General features: G+C 37.0%; 1 protein-coding gene across 2 annotated transcripts in view; it reads right to left on the bottom strand.

Moving 5' to 3' along the window:
* Positions 1-18576, bottom strand: part of LOC117402208 (lethal(3)malignant brain tumor-like protein 3) — a 52021-nt gene that overhangs the window by 14327 nt on the left and 19118 nt on the right. Inside the window, exons 13-21 of one of the 2 annotated variants that reach the window (XM_034003127.3) lie at positions 17318-17403; positions 17067-17177; positions 16214-16328; positions 14894-14996; positions 7252-7401; positions 5893-6021; positions 4466-4557; positions 2555-2718; positions 1760-1822 (exon numbers count right to left, since the gene is read on the bottom strand). In XM_034003127.3, the coding sequence (XP_033859018.3) occupies positions 1760-1822; positions 2555-2718; positions 4466-4557; positions 5893-6021; positions 7252-7401; positions 14894-14996; positions 16214-16328; positions 17067-17177; positions 17318-17403 (1013 nt within the window). Of the gene's footprint in view, positions 1-1759; positions 1823-2554; positions 2719-4465; positions 4558-5892; positions 6049-7251; positions 7402-14893; positions 14997-16213; positions 16329-17066; positions 17178-17317; positions 17404-18576 lie in introns of both variants that reach the window. The other variant, XM_034003126.3, reaches the window with a different exon arrangement.

The following is an 18576-nucleotide window of genomic DNA, read 5'->3' as shown; positions in this document are numbered from 1 at the left end:
GGTTATCTGTATTCTCTTACTGTTTCAACAAAATTACAGTTTTAAATACGCTTGTGAATATGCAGTTTCCAAAATGTTGGTAAGCTTGCCAAGCCTCCATAAAGTATGAAATCTTTCATAAAAGACCAAAGTTTACTAAAATGTAGATGAGCCTACTGAATATGCATAGAATCAGTGAATAGGAAACCGTTGACACATTTTCCAATGTTCTATGCCAAATTGTTGAAAACAAAGCATTTAAGCACACTCACAATAAATATTTATGTGTACAGAGACAATTAATTTTGACTGATACAGTGGCACATTTTCCCATTTACACTAATGGCAGATGTTATCAGATGGCAATCTGCCACTGTAAGGCATGGAAAACACAACAATTTTGCCTATTGCTACTATGCACCATGGAGACCTGCCTGAAGATAAAAGGACTCCAGCTTTATTACCAGTGCTGCCAATTTCAGACAGGCAAATCAGAAAGGGCAGTGAACATAAAATAATCAATCTTGTGCAAACAAAAAAATTAACTGAATCGTTCATGGCAGGCAAACTGAAGTTCTTAAAAACATGTGGATTATGGCAAGTGTGACCCACATCTGTTCCATTCCAGACATTCACAACAGATGTCACGGCAATGACTGGGATGGGGATTCAAAACTTACTCTATTCCTTTTTTTATTTTCTTTTTTACACTGCATTGAATCAAATCCTTGTTTTATTATGATCAAGAATCTAAGCATCTAAAAGGTACTGTAGGGAGGTATTTAAAAAGACACCATAAGTTTAGATCATCAAACACCGAATAATGTTCTTAAAAAGCTAACAAATACATTTTAATTTAAGCGATGACAATCTGTCCAGCATTACTGAATACCTGCTCACTAGGGACTGACGTTGCCGAGATGCTTAATACTTCTGACCAAATATACAACTTTTGGAACAATCTTGGTTGTTTTTCTTCATTTTTACTCCGGGGCGTTCAGATGAATAAATGCAGATTCTGTTTGAAGTCTTATAGGGTGCCATCTCATTAGATGGTCACACAGATTAGTTGTGTTACCGGAGTATCCCAAACATTACTTTCTTTACTTTACTTTCTTGCCGTCTTACTTTAGAAAATAATTGCCAAACATCGGAAGGCATTGTATTTGTAGCTCGGTCGATACAGTATTTAATTCTAACACAACGCTCTTGACTTGCTCTGTTACTCTGAAGACTCCTGCACAGATGCAATCCCATCAGTAAACACTCACAGGGGGCAGTGCAGGGGGGAGAAGGTGAGCTCAATCGCGTGCAGATTCAGTGAGTCAGACCTGAGGGGATCAGAGAAGCTCTGCGCTTAATGCAAAAAATAACTGCAGATTCCAAATTTAATAAAAAATAAAAACTTTCCTTTGCTTAAACCCTTTACACAAAACGATGCACAGGATTGACTATCGATAGAATGCATCAGCCTTACTATTATTGCCCATAAAAACATCTGATTCCTGTAACAGAACATCTTATTTTTCCACAAGTGTCCTGTCATGCATAAACTTCTACACTGCACAGGAAATGCATGTATTGTGTACTTTTAGTACATTGCACAGTAAATACAAGCTAAAATGTACTTTTGCAAGAGGAATGGTACATTGCTGTTTGACAGATGTGTATCCCAGTACTTTTTGGAGGGTAGGGCATATCATATATACCCTTACTATATATAGGTTCATGACAATCTCAGTATGTCAATGATAATTTCAAGCTACCACAACAAACTTACCTCCTCTCGGAATGTTTTGACCTGCTCATTGCACCCTGGTAAACCTTGGATAAATTCTGAAACCTAAAACAAAAAAAAAAAATTTGAAATCACCAGAAGGTACAACAAACTTGACGAATGTAGTGCTTAAAGCATTACATTTTCAAATATAATAGTGGTGGATGCAGTATATGGAAGGTTAACCCCATAGAAGTATTAATGCTGTAGCGATTAAACTAACATTACTCCAGGGTTATACTCAAGTACACAATCCTTTTCAGAATTTCTGAACATTCACAAACGTGTTAGTGTCTGTGGTACTGGCTGTTTAAACTAAAGTTCCAATGCAAGCTTGCATGACAAGGGGGTCTAGGGCTTGAGGTGTAGAGGGTGCACTTTATTGAAAAAATACTGTAGCAATAAATAACCCAGAGCAATAATTAATCTGCACAATATCTAAAACTAGAAACAAAAAACATAATGTAACCACATTATGAAAGCAAGGTTAGGTCAGAGGTTTCCCAAGGAGTTTTTACCACACTGAATACAAAGTCTCAAATGGTTTATGAGATATGAGCTGCTGAAGCTGTTAATCGTATTCCCTTTTGAATATGATTAAGAAATCTGTTAAAAGGCAAGTATTCACTATTGATGTACACCTGTGTTGCTGGAATTAAGATTTTTATGAATCTCTCTTTCAAGTTTCTTTCTTAGAAAATTCAGATCTCTTGAATGCTAAAAAAAGTATGGCGAATTGACTACAAAAATTATTAAATAGATGCAAGTTTATCAAACAAATCTATGTAGCTACTGTACCTCTTCTACAGTCCATTGGGCCACTGTGCTGGCAGTTATGCCAGCAACACTGGGGAGGAGTTTGCTGTGTTGCTCCCAGCACAGAGGTAGACTGGGTAATGGAGACGTGGAAGGCATGAACACTGACTGGTGCAGGGCTTGCTGCAAGGTGAGCTCTTCTGTTTCTGAAAATGAAGAAATAATGCTGGGTTTCCATTTGGATAATGCATTGTATAGTACACGTTCCCTCAGACATAATATGAGGCAGGTAAGAAATGAAAATCTACAAAAGAAAGTTAAAATACAGTAGCTAGCAGGGATATATCCGTAAGGCATTTGCTCACTTCAGCAATTAAAAAAAAAGAAAATCGACATTTCCAAACTGTAACTTGTTTCTCAATTTCAAATTATTAATAGTCAACACAATTCTCAATAAATGAGATGCCATAAAGGGCTATACACACCATAACGTTTATTCGTTGTGTTTTCTATTGTAAAAAATCGAACCTATGGAATTGAATACTACCTTTTGACACTTGAGCATAATTGCTGTGAAAAAAAAAAACCTAAACAGGTTTGATTTTTTGATGAAAAATGCTGCGATCACCACCGTGTCCTGCTAAATTTGGATATAATCTGAAGGCAATATGGATCGGGTGCAAGCTGCTGCATGGTTATTGCTCCGAAGAAGAGGAGAAAGAAAGAGAAGAATGCGGATTCACCCTATAATAACGAGCAACGAGAAACCCTAGGGGAGTACCGCCGTCTAGTGCAAGAGCTGAAATATACTGTATATATATTTATATAATCTCAAATTGTGTTATTGGTAACAAATGTTATTGACAACAAAAATATTGTTTAAACAAAATTAGAAGTACAGACAGGACTACCAAATGCAATAATTTAGCATCTTGATTTTGTTTTAGTTGGTACTGTCAATGCAAATGTAACGTCAGACAGTGTTTTACATTATTGGGGAAAAATACACATATACTAACATGACATAAAACCGTTTAGACAGTTTAATTTGCTGTAACTACAATACCACTTACCTGCGGATGCTACTGGATATAATTAGATACATGATTTGTTTTGTAGTTCATTCTATATTTAATAATGGGCCGTTGTATCTCATGGCATGCACGTTCTAAAAGCTACACCAGGACATTTAACGAAAACCTGTCGTTAAAACAGTGTAATTTAACATACCAATAGTTCTTACTTTAAATCTATTATAGTGCTTACTATAATCCGACATGCCCCCATCTTGCCTGTGATATTTGACGCGCAAGTCTGAATACAAAAATAGCAGCAAAACGTCAGGCAACGATATAGTATGACTAGCCCTTAAATCTTACTAGTGAAATGTGTTAAAAACTATAGAGGTTGAGGTGAGCTCTTTATGTGCTAGACACATTTACAGCCTTTTTAATTTGTAGTGATTAGCATGTAAATTTCAGTCATTACTAATGATCTAATCACTGTAAGGATAAGGAACAACAGTAATGGGAGCACTGAATGATGAACGGGAACAGTTTTAAAGACTCTAAGTGGCAGCCTTTGCATGCGTAATGCACTTTTTATTATTATTATTATTATTATTTATTTCTTAGGAGACACCCTTATCCAGGGCGACTTACAATTGTTACAAGGTATCACATTATACACATATCCCATATTTTTTTTTTACATACAATTACCCATTTATACAGCTGGGTTTTTACTGGACCAATCTAGGTAAAGTACCTTGCTCATGGGTACAGCAGCAGTGTCCCCCACCTGGGATTGAACCCACGACCCTCCGGTCAAGAGTCCAGAGCCCTAACCACTACTCCACACTGCTTGATCACGTGATTGCTGCGTGACATGTGCCGCCTTTCAATCTTTCACTTAATCATTCATAGTTGTACTCAATCATGTTGGAACACATACCTTTGGTTTCAGTAATTGAAGACACCTCACTATCTAGCTCTTCCTCTTCCTCCAACTCCTCAACTTTCTGTTGTTTACTTGGACGTCCAACTCTAAATTCAATATAATTCAATACAATTACACTTGATATGTATCAGCTTTTATGACCCTGCCCCCCCCCAGCATACATTTTCACATCCATGTGGCCCATGGGGTGGAGCAACTTCAGAGATAGAAATGTTGGAAAAGGTCCATTGGTGTCAAACACTGACATTCAAGTTCTAAGCAAAAACAGCATCTTTGAGTTTAATTCATTATAGAAGATAAATGCCACAATAAGCTTGGTACAAAATTACGAAATGTTCTGACAATTGCTGTCTTGAGTCAAAAAAAGAGAGGCCACAAGCAGGTCGAACTTAAAGAGTGATCCAGGGTCTTTGGGGATATGACCATTATCTTTTAAAAACACTGGATATATTTTTCCACCATTATTTCAATAAATAGCCTTAACCCTTTGCGGTCCATTGTCGGACTGGGTCCGACATTGCAATTATTCCTCTCAGGTCCTTTGTCGGACTGGGTCCGACATCATTATAGCAACGCAAAAAACGGGTTTCTAGTCGTTTTTTCTCCGGAAAAAGCCAAGAAAACCATTCAATTGCCAAGTGGGAGCGACAAGAGCCGAGACAAGTCGAAAAAAAACATCTCATCTCATGAATAGTCATACATGACCCTGGTATCAGATAACGGGGCGGTCGTAAGTAAACAAGCTGGCTGCCTGTGAATCAGCGCACAGAGAACACAGACATTTGCAGAGCTTTTTTGAGATGTTATAGTAATAAAATAATGACTTGGATGGCATTATTGAGGAGTTTGGTGATAAAACGAGTGATCAGGAGATGATTGATCGGTATGTACGACTATTATTTTTATTATTATTTATTTCTTACATAGGTGAAAGCTATAGCGAACAAAAGGGTGGGGCGGGGCTGGAGATGCCTAGTGAGTGCTTTGTTGATATGCAGGGCCTTTTAAACCCGTTTGACTGTGGAAAAAAATACTTTTAAACAGCGTGTCTAAAATTAACTGTGCGTGTGAAAATTAATTAGACCTGACGTGCCTGACGCGCATTTAATAAATGGACCGCAAAGGGTTAACTGACAAGCCCAAATTAGCAATAAACTGACCTTTCATTAATAAATACACAAAACAGCAATAATATAATTAAACTTATACAATCATGGCCAATTAGGTAGTTTACATTTTAATGAAACTAATTTGATTACCGGTAGAATTTTTTTAATTAATATTCAACTGTTGATGAAATTCAATGAATAAGGGAAAGATAATTTGCAACATAACCTGGGTTCATGTAGTGGCAGCAGACACCTAAATAAATGGTCTTAAATCGAGGCCAAAGTGTTGTTTGTGTTTAAACAGGTGCTTACCTGTTATGTTTCTTTCCCTTGTTATTACATAGGAGAGGTTTCTTGTGTGGTGGCTCACTGTTCATTTCCTCTGCAGGAATCTTTTCTGTTCCAGAACTCTCTGCAGAGCGACTAGCAGCTAAAGGATGCCTGCAATTATTTGGGTTTGAGTGTTTTCTAAAAAATATAAAACAATACATAATCTGTATGGTAATCAATTTGGAGTGCATATTAAAACCTTTTACACCGTTTTTGAATTGAAGCTCGTTACTAAAACTTTTTAAATGTACTATATGCCTACATTGCAAAATGATTAATTAAACCAGCAAAGTTTATTAAAGTGAGCTGACATTTCAAAAAGTCTAAATGTTTTCATTTCCATCATTCTGTACACTTCACTCCTTTCCAAAAGAAAAAGCAGCAATACAGCTACGACTCTGTCCATCTGGAGCTTTCTTTAAATGTCAGGGAGTGCTTAGGGATCTTTCCTCGTCTTCTTGAAATCAAACTCCCTATTTTAAAAATTGTGCAATCTGGAAGATAAATAAATGTGTTCTTTTGCAAGCTAAGAGGGTTACTCTGAAGTTCAAATAACTTTGACCATATGGGCAACTGGAGATATTAAGCCAGACTTGGCACATTCAGTAGGCTTGTCTACATTTCAGTAAACTTTGGTCTTTTATGAAAGATTTTATACTTTATGGAGGTTTAGCAAGGTTACCAACATTTTGGAAACTGCATATAAAAAACTGTGTATTTAGAAGGCTTGTGAAACCTAATTTCCAACTATTATAATTTATTACAAAACTGATAGAAAGTAAATAATAATAATAATAATAATAATAATAATAATAATAATAATAATAATAATAATAATAACAACATAAAGTAACTGTTATCTCATTCCATCTGGTATTTGCCTTGTACCCAATTTATATTCAAAACATGTGGAAAAGGTTTGACAAAGATCCCATTATCATCTCAGACCTCTGTCTCAACAGATTCTATACATTCACGTTTTGTGTTAACCATAATTTTGCTGTGAAACTGTTCACTTTGCTCTTTGCTAAAACAGGGTGGGGTTGGTTGAAATATGGCTCTTTTAATATTATTATTATTATTATTATTATTATTATTATTATTATTATTATTATTATATAATTTCACTTCACAAGTAATGGAAATACAAAATGCATTTAAGTAACACAACAACATATATATTTTCAATGTCACATTTCACTAAAAGGAGGCTAATCAGAGGGTCAATAGTAGCAATGATAAAACCGGGAGGCTGAAGCCTTACAACTCATCTATAAAGGGTCTAACGTGTACATTAAAGTGTTATCTTAGAGCTAAAGGGAAAGAAAATGTTGCTCTTACTCAAGCAAGGGGGGTGTTGGTACACCGCTTACTTCTCCTTTTTTGTTCTTTGGCATGGCTGGACTGGACAGAGGCATTTCTCCACTGAGACGGTCTGGAAGCACAGAGTCCTTGTTGATGTTAATGTCAGAATAAGGACAACCGACAGCACTGTGAAAATAACAAAAAACATAAACATGATGTAAATGTTTTCAATTAAAATTGTGTAATATCAGTTATAATTGAATGCTATAATAAAAAGAGAAACACCAATACTGTAGTTAATCTATGAAAATGTGTGGAGAAAATGTCCTTAACCCTTTGCAGTCCATTTATTAAGTGCGTGTCAGGCGCGTCAGGTCCAATTTATTTTCACACGTGCAGTTTATTTCTGACGCGCTGTTTAAAAGTATTTTTTTTCACAGTAAAACAGCTTTAAAAGGCACTGCATATCAACAGGACACTCAGTACTGCATCTCCAGCGCCGCCCCACCCGTCGTTCGCTGTTTTTTTCACATACCTCTTGATAGTAGTGCATACCGATAAATCATCTCCTGATCACTCGTTTTATCACCAAACTCCTCAATAATGCGATCCAAGTCATTATTTTATTACTATAACATCTAAAAAAAGCTCTGCAAATGGCTGTGATATTCTTTGAGCGCTGGATGCAGAAGCAGCTATCTTGTTTCTTTATGTCCATGTTATCTATGTGATGCCGGGGATATCTGTATTCATGAGATATGCCCCTTTTTTTTCAGCTTCTCTCGGCTCCTATCGATCACACTCAGCCATTGAATGGTTTTCTCAGCTTTTTCCGGAGAAAAAACGACTAGAAATCCGTTTTTTGCGTCTTTTTGGACCGGGTAGGAATAATTGCAATGTATAAGAGAGATTTTCTCATTTCTATGGTCACATAAAGAGCAAAGCCTTTGTAAATGATCTTCTTTTCCAATTATTATAATTTTTTTTAAAGCCATTTGCTTGTGTTGGTTGCTATCATTGCAGATCTTCACTTCCCATCCTTAATTTCATGCTGCCAAGGCTTTTTAGCATAATGAAGACCATGTATAATATTTTTCGCCAAAATAAAATTAGATAGTAGTGGTGGGGACCAACAAAGACGTAGCTTCGTTGTTATATAAGAACATAAGAAAAAGTACAAACGAGAGGAGGCCATTCAGCCCATCTTGCTTGTTTGGATGTTAGTAGATTATTGATCCCAGAATCTCATCAAGCAGCTTCTTGAAGGATCCCAGGGTGTCAGCTTCAACAACATTACTGGGGAGTTGGTTCCAGACTTCCACAATTCTCTGTGTAAAAAAGTGCCTCCTATTTTCTGTTCTGAATGCCCCTTTATCTAATCTCCATTTGTGACCCCTGGTCCTTGTTTCTGTTTTCAGGTCGAAGTCGTCTCTTGGGTCGACATTGTCAATACCTTTTAGAATTTTGAATGCTTGAATCAGATCGCCGCATAGACTTCTTTGTTCAAGATTTAAATTCAACATTTTTTAATTGAACACTTTTCACTATATATCCAACTCTGGTTCTGGAGAGCCCATATCCAGCAGGTTTTATAGGTGTCTTTACATCATCTGTGGCTAAAGATCTGGAACACCTGTTAATTTTGACTAATTAAGCCAATAATTGGTTCAATTAAGTAACTGAGAAACTGCTTGAAACAAAAACCATCAGCCACAGTAGCTCTCCAGGACTAGGCTTGGAGACCCCTGGTCTAGATTAAGACATTTCTGAGTCAACATAAACTCCGAGATCTTTTTCATAGATTCCTTCTTTAATTTCAGTATCTCCCATATGGTATTTATAACAGTGTTTGCTCCAGGACTTATAGACTAAGGGTTAATGTGGCCCTGTAACAGGGAGAGACCTGGACTGGCCGTCTGACGTATGCACGATGCTGCAGGAAGAGGGCGGCAGTCCCGTGGGGTCTGCCTGCCAGTCATGGCGGTGACACGGAGAGGTGGGAAAGAGGGTGTGTGTGCTTTTCCCCTCTCTGAGTGGCTGGGAGGCGGACTTTAATGGGATTGTTAACCTATAAAGTAACACTCTGTTGTTTCCTCAGATCTGCCCCTTTAAACTGGAACAGCGAGAACAGCGGTCTCGTTTTGACTACTGAGGGACGGGAGGCTAACACAAGCCCGTACGGGTAGCGGCGACTGGGGAGATTCACGCTGCGAAGTGCAGCACATTTATTTTGTAGTTTTTCCTTACTGTGTTTTATTTTCCCTGTTTCTTTTTGCCTTTTCGTTTTTTATAATTTGTGAGCACCTACGAGTGCCGGACTGTAGTGCCTGAGTACCCTGCCGTGGTATTCCCCGTTGGTTCTGGATACCATAGCTGGTAGCCAGACCACGGACCACAAGCACCCTCTACGGGCTCAAAGAAATCAGTGCACCAGAGTACAAAAGAAAAATAATAAAACCGAGCACCTGTGTGGTGTTATCAAATACCATTTCTGTCTCCCGTGTCAGTGAATACCCGCACCCTCCCACAGGCCCCCTGTCAGAATTTTAGGGGGACATTTTCTTCAGTGAAGGGGTCAATATGTTTGATGATTCAGAATCAACCACCATTTCTTATTTTTGTATTATTTTTAAATATGACAACAGAGTTTACAGACCTTTTGTTTCTGAAGAACAAAAAATAAAACTGTAAAGCTGTAGATACAACCAAGGTGTCTCTACAATACTCACTGTCACTTCTGGGGAAAATATTGGGAAATGTGTTACAGTGATGCTGGTGTATCACTGAGTAGAGGATATTCATTGTATCAAATCACATTAGAACAGGGGTTCTACCTTTTGAAGATGCGTACCCCTTTCCATAAAATGTAGTTCACCGTGTACCCCCATCTGAGATAGAGTCATAATAAAATGAAAACAGAAAAAAGGTCTGTACAATAACATGATACAACAAAATGCACAAGCCTTGGAGTGGGTGATGGATACAATTATAAAAGTTACAATATTATAACGGAAAAATATAGAATATATTTACTTTTGGATAAAAATAGTCCCTCAAACAGGTTTCTAGTTGTTGGAAACATCAACATCATTTCATTGTAATTACTAATTAATTAAAATCAACAAAGCCTCAATCACTCAGAAATGACATAGGACTACTCCGTGATAGGAAATGGCAATCATGTATTTTTATTGATAATATTGATAAAAAATAATAAAACGTTTACCTAGTATCAGTGTGATGGATGTCCCTGCTTGTTACCACACAAATCACTGATGATGGCAGGGTAACTGGAGAGAGCTTCAGTCACAAGACATTTTTGGTGTTTTTAATCTCTGACGCTATTTCATCTTGATCGCCCTTTGCTAGTAATGTACTAGTACTGAGCCAACAATCCATATTTTTTCATTGGATTGAAAGCTAAAAACTCTTACTCTCACACCAGACATAACAGCTTGTCAAATTAGACCGCATGGCAATACTTCGGTTTCTGATTGACCATACATTCTTTATTTTGAAATGAACCACTAGTACTTAAGATACAATAAACTTTAATCGGGTCATTGAAAAAATAAATATCAATTTGCAGGCATGAACGCACACAGGAAATCAAATGAATTAAAGACTAGGCTTTTAGTTTTTTTAAATATGTAATTTTTTTTTTATCCTAAAGACAGACTACAGTAACCGCCCAACTGTTTATATGACATTTAAACAACAGGGCTTATTTAAAACATACATATTTAACATGTAAATTAGTCATATGTGCAATGAACGCTGTCACAGCACATCAGTCTGGTGTTAGCGATTAAATGTTGATTACATGACAAAAGTTTGCAAAAGATTGGCAAGTGATACTAAATAAAATGCGTTGTCCGCCATTTCAGAGTTTTTCTTGCGTACCCTAGTTTGAAAACCGCTGCATTAGAAGAAACCAGATTACCAACAGATACAGTTTAATAATACAGTGTTTAAATGCCATTGTCTTGACTGGTAAATTCTTACCTTCCAGCTGCACCTTTATTTTGATAATTTCCATATCAAAAATGGTATTTTTTTGACATTTTTCATTCTTAGCCCCCAAGTAAATATTTTGGACAGTTTTCAAAACAACTTTTGCTTTATTTTTACAACACACGTTGATGTTGTTGATATGATAAATGCGTATATATGCTTCAGGTACTGTATATTTTTTTTCAAGGTTAAATGATGGCCCGTGTTACACAGAACACCAAAAATAAAATCTCAAATATCCAATATGTATTTCGTTGGTCACAGTATTTTTAAGCACAAATATAATAGCCTACATTTCAACAGTCACTGCCGAAGCTGATTACTTATTCTTCCAGAAGTAATGGTCGGGTGTAACAGGGATACACGGTTATATTTGCAATGAGCCATGTTGTTAACAAGCCTGATGTTGTCGTCCAGGCTTTACTGTGAAACTGACTGTAACCAGGGAGGGTGTGAGCGCATTCTACTGGACTGGAGAATAATGGCACAGGAGTTTAATTATGAAAACGCAAGTGTAAACAAACAAGTAAAAAAGATTAGCCTGTCATCAGACATGTCATGTTAATACAAAATACATTAATTTACTGCATATTGGCATTGCGTCTGGTCTGGGAAGGGGGACACCCAGGCGCGTTAAGAGAAATTCAGCGGGACATTTTTTATTTCAGGGGGCATTGGCGCAATGGCGCAGCCTAGCGTGAACACTGTTATAATGGACATTTTTATTGCCTATCGTGCAGTATTTTACACTTTAAATGTCATTTGCCATGTGTCTGCTGAGTTCTGAATGCTGTCTAGATCATTTTGAATGACCTTTGCTGCTGCAATGGTGTTTGCCACTCCTCCTATTTTTGTGTCATCTGCAAATTTAACAAGTCTGCTTGCTATACCAGAATCTAAGTCATTAATGTAGATTAGGAAGAGTAGAGGAACACTGATCCCTGTGATACTTCACTGGTTACCTCGCTCCATTTTGAGGTTTCTCCTCTAATCAGTACTTTCTGTTTTCTACATGCTAACCACTCCCTAATCCATGTTCATGCATTTCACTGAATCCCTACTGCATTTAGTTTGAGAATTCATCTTTTATGCGGGACTTTGTCAAAAGCTTTCTGGAAATCTAAATAAACCATATCATATGCTTTGCAATTATCCATGTCGATGTTGCAGCCTCAAAAAAATTAAATCAAGGCATGCCCCCCCCTCCCCCAACACCTGGGCTTCAAGACTATTTTTGATATATATCGCTACCCCTCTGCCTCTTCTGTCCTGCCTGTCTTTCCTATACAGTCTATACCCACTAATATTATATTAATCTCCATCACTCTCGGATAACCAAGTTTCTGTAACACCTATCACACTGTAGTGTGCAGTAGCTTCAAGTTCTAACATTTTGTTTCCGAGACTTCTAGCATTTAGTAAATACATTTAATGGCAATCTTACCTGGGTTGTTGTTTTGATGTAGTCTACCTTCTCTTTTTTTGTTGATTTCTCCCCCCTTCCTTTCTAGTTTAAATGCTTCTGAACTTCCTCGAGGATCCTTTCTCCTCCGCCAGGTAATGTGTGTGTGTGTGTGTATTTTCTATTGGCTCGATCGATGGCTGAAGTGTAATGCTGGCTCCAGGGATCAACCCGCCTTTCTTGATGCATCAGCACACGCAGGGGTTTATCAGGCAGACACCTCCCGTCTTCGGTGTTTCGTCGGCTAGCCCACAACACCTCAGGAAGGCTCAACTGTGATGCTGGTGGTCCAGCACCACTCCCCTTCCATCCCCCACCCAACCCAGCCCAATTTACTTATCTTTGCCATTCATTCCTTCTTATTGATGTTAACGTCCCCTCTCTTTTGAAGTCCCTAATCGGCCTCTTTCCTCCTCAACCAGAGCCAGTTGCTACTTTTCTCTACCTCTTCGGATAAAGACTTCACTATAGGCCAAAATTCCTGTCCACTGAATCCAAAATTTCTGAGAAGCCGGGACATGGAGTGCACGATGAATCCCGACAACCCACTACTGGATAAACTTGGATCCTCCACCCCTGCTGTTCCACCTCAGCGGCTAACTCTGCACGCTGGAGTTTCTTTCTCTCATATGGATCATCCATGGAATCCTCCCATGGCACTATTAGCTCCACTAGGAGATTAAGGCGTGCTGAGACTGACCACAGGACAATGTCAGGTCGAAGGGTAGTTGTAACAATGTCGGGTGGGAAAATAAGGCATTGGCAAACATCTGTCTGCATTCTCCAATCTTTAGCAGACTCCAATTCTCCCAGGCGACTCTTAGTTCTAATTACATTTCCTGTTGGTTGCTCTCCCGGATGGAGGAACGTCGTTCTCTGTGTGACAGATATTGCTCAAATTGGCGGCGAGCTGTTGATCTTATTATGCCATTCCTCCAATGCTGATGCCCAGTATCACAGCATCTGGTCATGGCGGCAAGTGAAATTACCCTGGCTCAGAGCCACCTTACATCCTGTAACAATGTGCTTCAGGGTAGCTGGTGATGAACACAAAGGACATGAAGGGTTCTCTCCTACCCACACATTCAGGTTCTGCAGTGGTGATGATATATTCTCACAAACAAATTCTGAAAATTTTGCATTAATGTTGATCCAAAATAACTAAACATGTTTTTAAATAATACTGAAAGGTCACTTTTTTGTTTTTGGAATCAATCAATATTTAGCAGTTTCCAGTGGAATACCATGTATTATCCAGCTTGACAGCAACAACATTCCACAACCCACACACTAGATCTACTGCTTTCACTCAACGGAAAACAGAATCCCACAGGATCCATTAGAGTTGCTCTATTAATCGCAGGGCTTTTTTTTATTATTATTCTTCATGTTTAATACACTGTAACACTGACATTTAATTCGGTTTTGTAATATGTGGACCTATTTTTTTTCCCCCCAACAGAATGCTAGATAAGTTAACCTAGTATTACTACTGGAGGACTGCATAAATGAAGCATTAAAGATAATTGTAACATTAGACACTTGGTAAAAATATACTGACATGCATATGATGGGACTGTTAAGGAAGGAAGTGGGGAGGTCTGCAGTTGAAGGAATGTTGATAAAATCACACTGTGTGGGGAAGGTAATGCTTTTATATATTTTTTTTACTTTTTTTTTCAGTCTCCCAAAATCTTTTTTTTGTATTAAATGTAATAGTAACATTCAATTTTAAACACATATAAGACCACCAGCATGGCTAACAAATATGTAATTAATTGCATTAAATAAGAAAAAGAAAAAGTGCTAGATTGTGTCTTGTCAGAATAACTAGCTAGGTAGTAACCTGATAATTCATCTTCACTAGAATTGTGCATTATGTGGTGATATATGGTGCTGTGATGCATACAATAGGATGAGCTAAAGCAAACCAGAACACAGAATAACTGACTATAGTGTTGATGGGGCATCTACATACTACAAAGATGAAGAGCAAAAACGCCTGTGTGTCAAGTTATGTTTGAAACCAAGTGGTTATTTTTACATGTGTATTTTACACTAAATCAGAGTAGGGGAAAATATGAAGTTCCTAGCTGAAATGTTTTACTAAAAATGTTAGGACTTGTAGGTGCAGTGGATTTGCAAATTCATACAGTACAAGCTTCCCTCAAGGTGATGCTTAATACAATGGATTAAGTGTACCTGTGATGACCTGAGTATCTGGCGCCTTTTATGTGTCCAACCCCTTTACATCCTGGAGTAGGACATCCTCCTTGTTCTGAGGCTTCAAACATATCCTGTGGACCTACACCAGTAGAAGAAAGTGCAAGAAATGACTTAAGAATTCCCATGCTAAATACTAACTTGCTGATTATCAACAGAGTAGTGAAGAGGGCACAATGGAAACATTGCAATCTCTACTCTGGGACAGTTGTGCAATACTTCAAAGGCTGTCATTTGCATTCCACCCATGGTGCACGTACATATTAAACATATTCAGATAGTGCTTGTTTAAAAATAGATAAATATCTAAAAATATTAGATTGTCCTTATTTGATAATGAGAGTTTATTAAATTGGTCCCTTAAAAATACAAGAATCAGAAGAGAAGCAGCCTAGAAATGAATGGCTTTCAGAAATAGACTTTCTTTTCTTAAGGGAAAAATCGATGTACTAATGGCACTTAAAACACAAAAAACCCTGTAAACAACAAAGTTTCGGCAAACAGAGAACTACCTAAGGTGAACTGGGGATACTCCTGGTTACTATGGACACCACTGTAGAGGAAAATCATTAACAGAGAAGGGGAGTTAGTTCAGTATCTTCTAGGACTACAAAGTAAAAATGTGCATATTAAAGACAAGATAGGAAAAAGTAAGTGCACTGTAAAACACCATCAAAAATTAATTTCCACACTTCCAATCCAGTTTTCAACATGAAGCATGAATAGGGTGTAATTAAATGTTGATTTTTTTTACACAATAGGTTAATTCCCACAGGAAATACATATCACACTTAAGAAATACTTTCTCCTCATGATAAGTGTAATCTTTGTGTTTTTTTGTTCGTTTATTAGGTGAAAAATCAATAACATGCATGCAGAAGGTATTAAGTGACTACAGAAGCTGACTTAATGGACAAGCCCCAAGGAATTTCCAGTGATAGCTAGAAAAACACTTATTTCTAGACACCAGCGAGATTTAGATTCCTCATGCAAGGCACTAAACAATTAAATTCAATATTTTGGACATCGACATGGTTTGTAAACAAAATAAGTAATTTTTCTTGCTGCTTGTAAGTAACAGCAGCTAATGGTTTCTTAAAGTCAATTTTATATACCAATACTGGTAATCCTGTATACCTTATTATCAGAGCTAAATTGTTTTTAATAAGCAACAACAATCCTGAACCAAAAAACCCTTCTTACACTTGTAAAGTCAGTAAATCATGACTTCATGCATATCTTTGAACACTAAATCACTGACTTGGTTTCTTAATTTTGTAGTTTTACATTATTACTTACTAATAGGTGGCTGAAGGGCATGACCTGTTTTAGCACACCAGCCAGCAGGGTGAATGTCAGGGCTGTCTGCATCAACCCAGTAATCATACTCATCACACCAGCCATCAAAGTGGATCTACAACCAAAACAGAACAACTCATAATTACACAGCATATACAGTATATACTTCTCTGGGCTGCATCTAATTAGACAGTACACTGGTCTTTCTTTACATATAAGAAGTTGGTTGACAGCTTGAAACTAATCCAAAGTGTTACTGATATTAAAGTCAGACTAAACACATACTTATGGTCATGTATACACTTGAAGTCTTCTGCTAACATGCAAGATTAACAAAATATTTTATTGCAGAACTTCAGAACCATATATCAGCATGTCTATCTGGCAACCAGACAGGTGACTTCTAAAATTTAATACCCTGCCCGTAGCTATACCGTTTTTTTCTTTATTCCTCTGCAAGTCACTCTGACCTGCTTCTGTATGGTAAGGTGTTCTATAAGTTTACTCGTTGTTGCCTGGACTACATTCTTACAAATACAGTAGAACCTCAGAGTTATGTGCACCTTGGGAATGGAGTTTGTTCATAAGTCTGAAATGCCTGTAACTCTGAAAATAAGTTTCAAATCTGTCTCACCTCTGTCTGGATAAATTGTTGGTACAGTAATTCTACCTTTTTCATGACCAGCACACCGCTTATGGAGTGCTTTATCAAAATCATCATCATCACATTTACATATGATACATCCGTTTTTACTGCTCTGCTGTCTTTCGTCTCCCATCCCTTGCCCACAGCCTGTAAAAGTGTTGTTTTAAGAGCTGAAACACAGTAGTATGAAAAATGTAAAAGTCTTACCTTTATTCTGTGATCATCTGCATCTACGACTGATACAACTCTAATAAGCATAGTGTTCCTCTTGTCAACAGCTTCTAGCTTCATATTTTTCTGAAAACCATGAGATGGTTTCTAAAATGACAAAACAGTTGTTTTTTTTATTACAAGTGCATTATCCCATGTATTAAGAAAAACAAGTATATATCAAATTAAATAAAGGCGACTTAAGATAAATAATAAGAATAATAAGAATTAAAAAAAATCATATTTACCATTTTAAATGCTCTTGCAGGGGCAGGTAATGAACAGGTTTCTTCCAAATATGTTTCCCAGGAAAACTGTTTAACATTTGGGTAATCTGTAAAACAGATTTGATAAATTAACTTAAATGTAGAAACCATCTGCATTTAATTTATGTATTCATTTATATGAAAAGATTATTGGTAAATTAAAGAACTACGCATAACAGCCCAGAGGTACTGTAAAACCTCTTTTGTTGGTGTGCCTTTTATTTTCGCGAGGCATGAGAATTTGTGAAATGAATGGGCACCAAAACAGTACTGTACTAATAGTACTGTACTGCAATGCACTATGAAAAAAACGGAAGTAAATTCGATCAACAGATGCTCAATTTGTCGCCTGACATTAAATATTGCCTTGATAACTGACATTTATAGCTCACAGTTCTGTACTGTATTACAGTACTTGATTAATGTACTTTTGTTTTTTACCAGTACCTGCTTTTTTTAGCTGGCTTTTACTTATTTTTCTTGTTTTCTTTCAGTACAATGATCTGCGATGCTCATCATGAAAACCGTTTTCTAAATTAAATGTTGCTGTTATTGAATTAACTGAAGTCAATTAAACCGAGTTGTGCTTGTGCACTCCACAAATATAAAGCGTGCTACATTTTTTGGCCATGAAAACAAAGGGTTTACAGTACCTGGATAAAGCACTGAAGCCGCATTTTGTAAAATAACTAAACCAATTTTAACTGTACAAAACTATCAATAAACTACCATTATTTGTAACACTATTTCCTTTGCTGTTTAACATATAGAAAATGAGGGCTGTGCCAAACAATCAATTGTCATTGAAAATTCCATTGGAAATTATAATCAAATGTTATTATTAATATTTGATGATCCCCTTTTACGTTTCATCTCATTGTTCAAGGAAAAAAAAAATGTATTAACTGAGGTTTGTTTGTTGTTAATGTTTTAATACTATACACTGCTTAATATTACTATTAACCTTAATTCTACAAATAACTGCCTTCCTGCAGCTGCTGCTTGTTATCTGAAAGCGTGGCTCAGTTATACAACTTATGAATGTGAGGCGAGAATGTAACGGGGAAGCATGGACATGGGAACTGCTTGTTTTTTTATTTATTCCATTTAATTTAATTCCAGTAGGAGTCAGGAATTCAATAAATCGATATATAAATGGCATTTTAATTTGTACAGGGAAACTGACTGTAAAATAATGAACTGATCTGAAGTATTACAAGTTAAAATTCAGAAAGGAGACA

Source organism: Acipenser ruthenus, chromosome 5 (assembly GCF_902713425.1).
Source record: "Acipenser ruthenus chromosome 5, fAciRut3.2 maternal haplotype, whole genome shotgun sequence".
Taxonomy (NCBI): Eukaryota; Metazoa; Chordata; class Actinopteri; order Acipenseriformes; family Acipenseridae; genus Acipenser; species Acipenser ruthenus.
The sequence above is the reverse complement of the archived record's forward strand: the minus strand, read 5'-3'. Positions and strand labels throughout refer to the sequence as shown.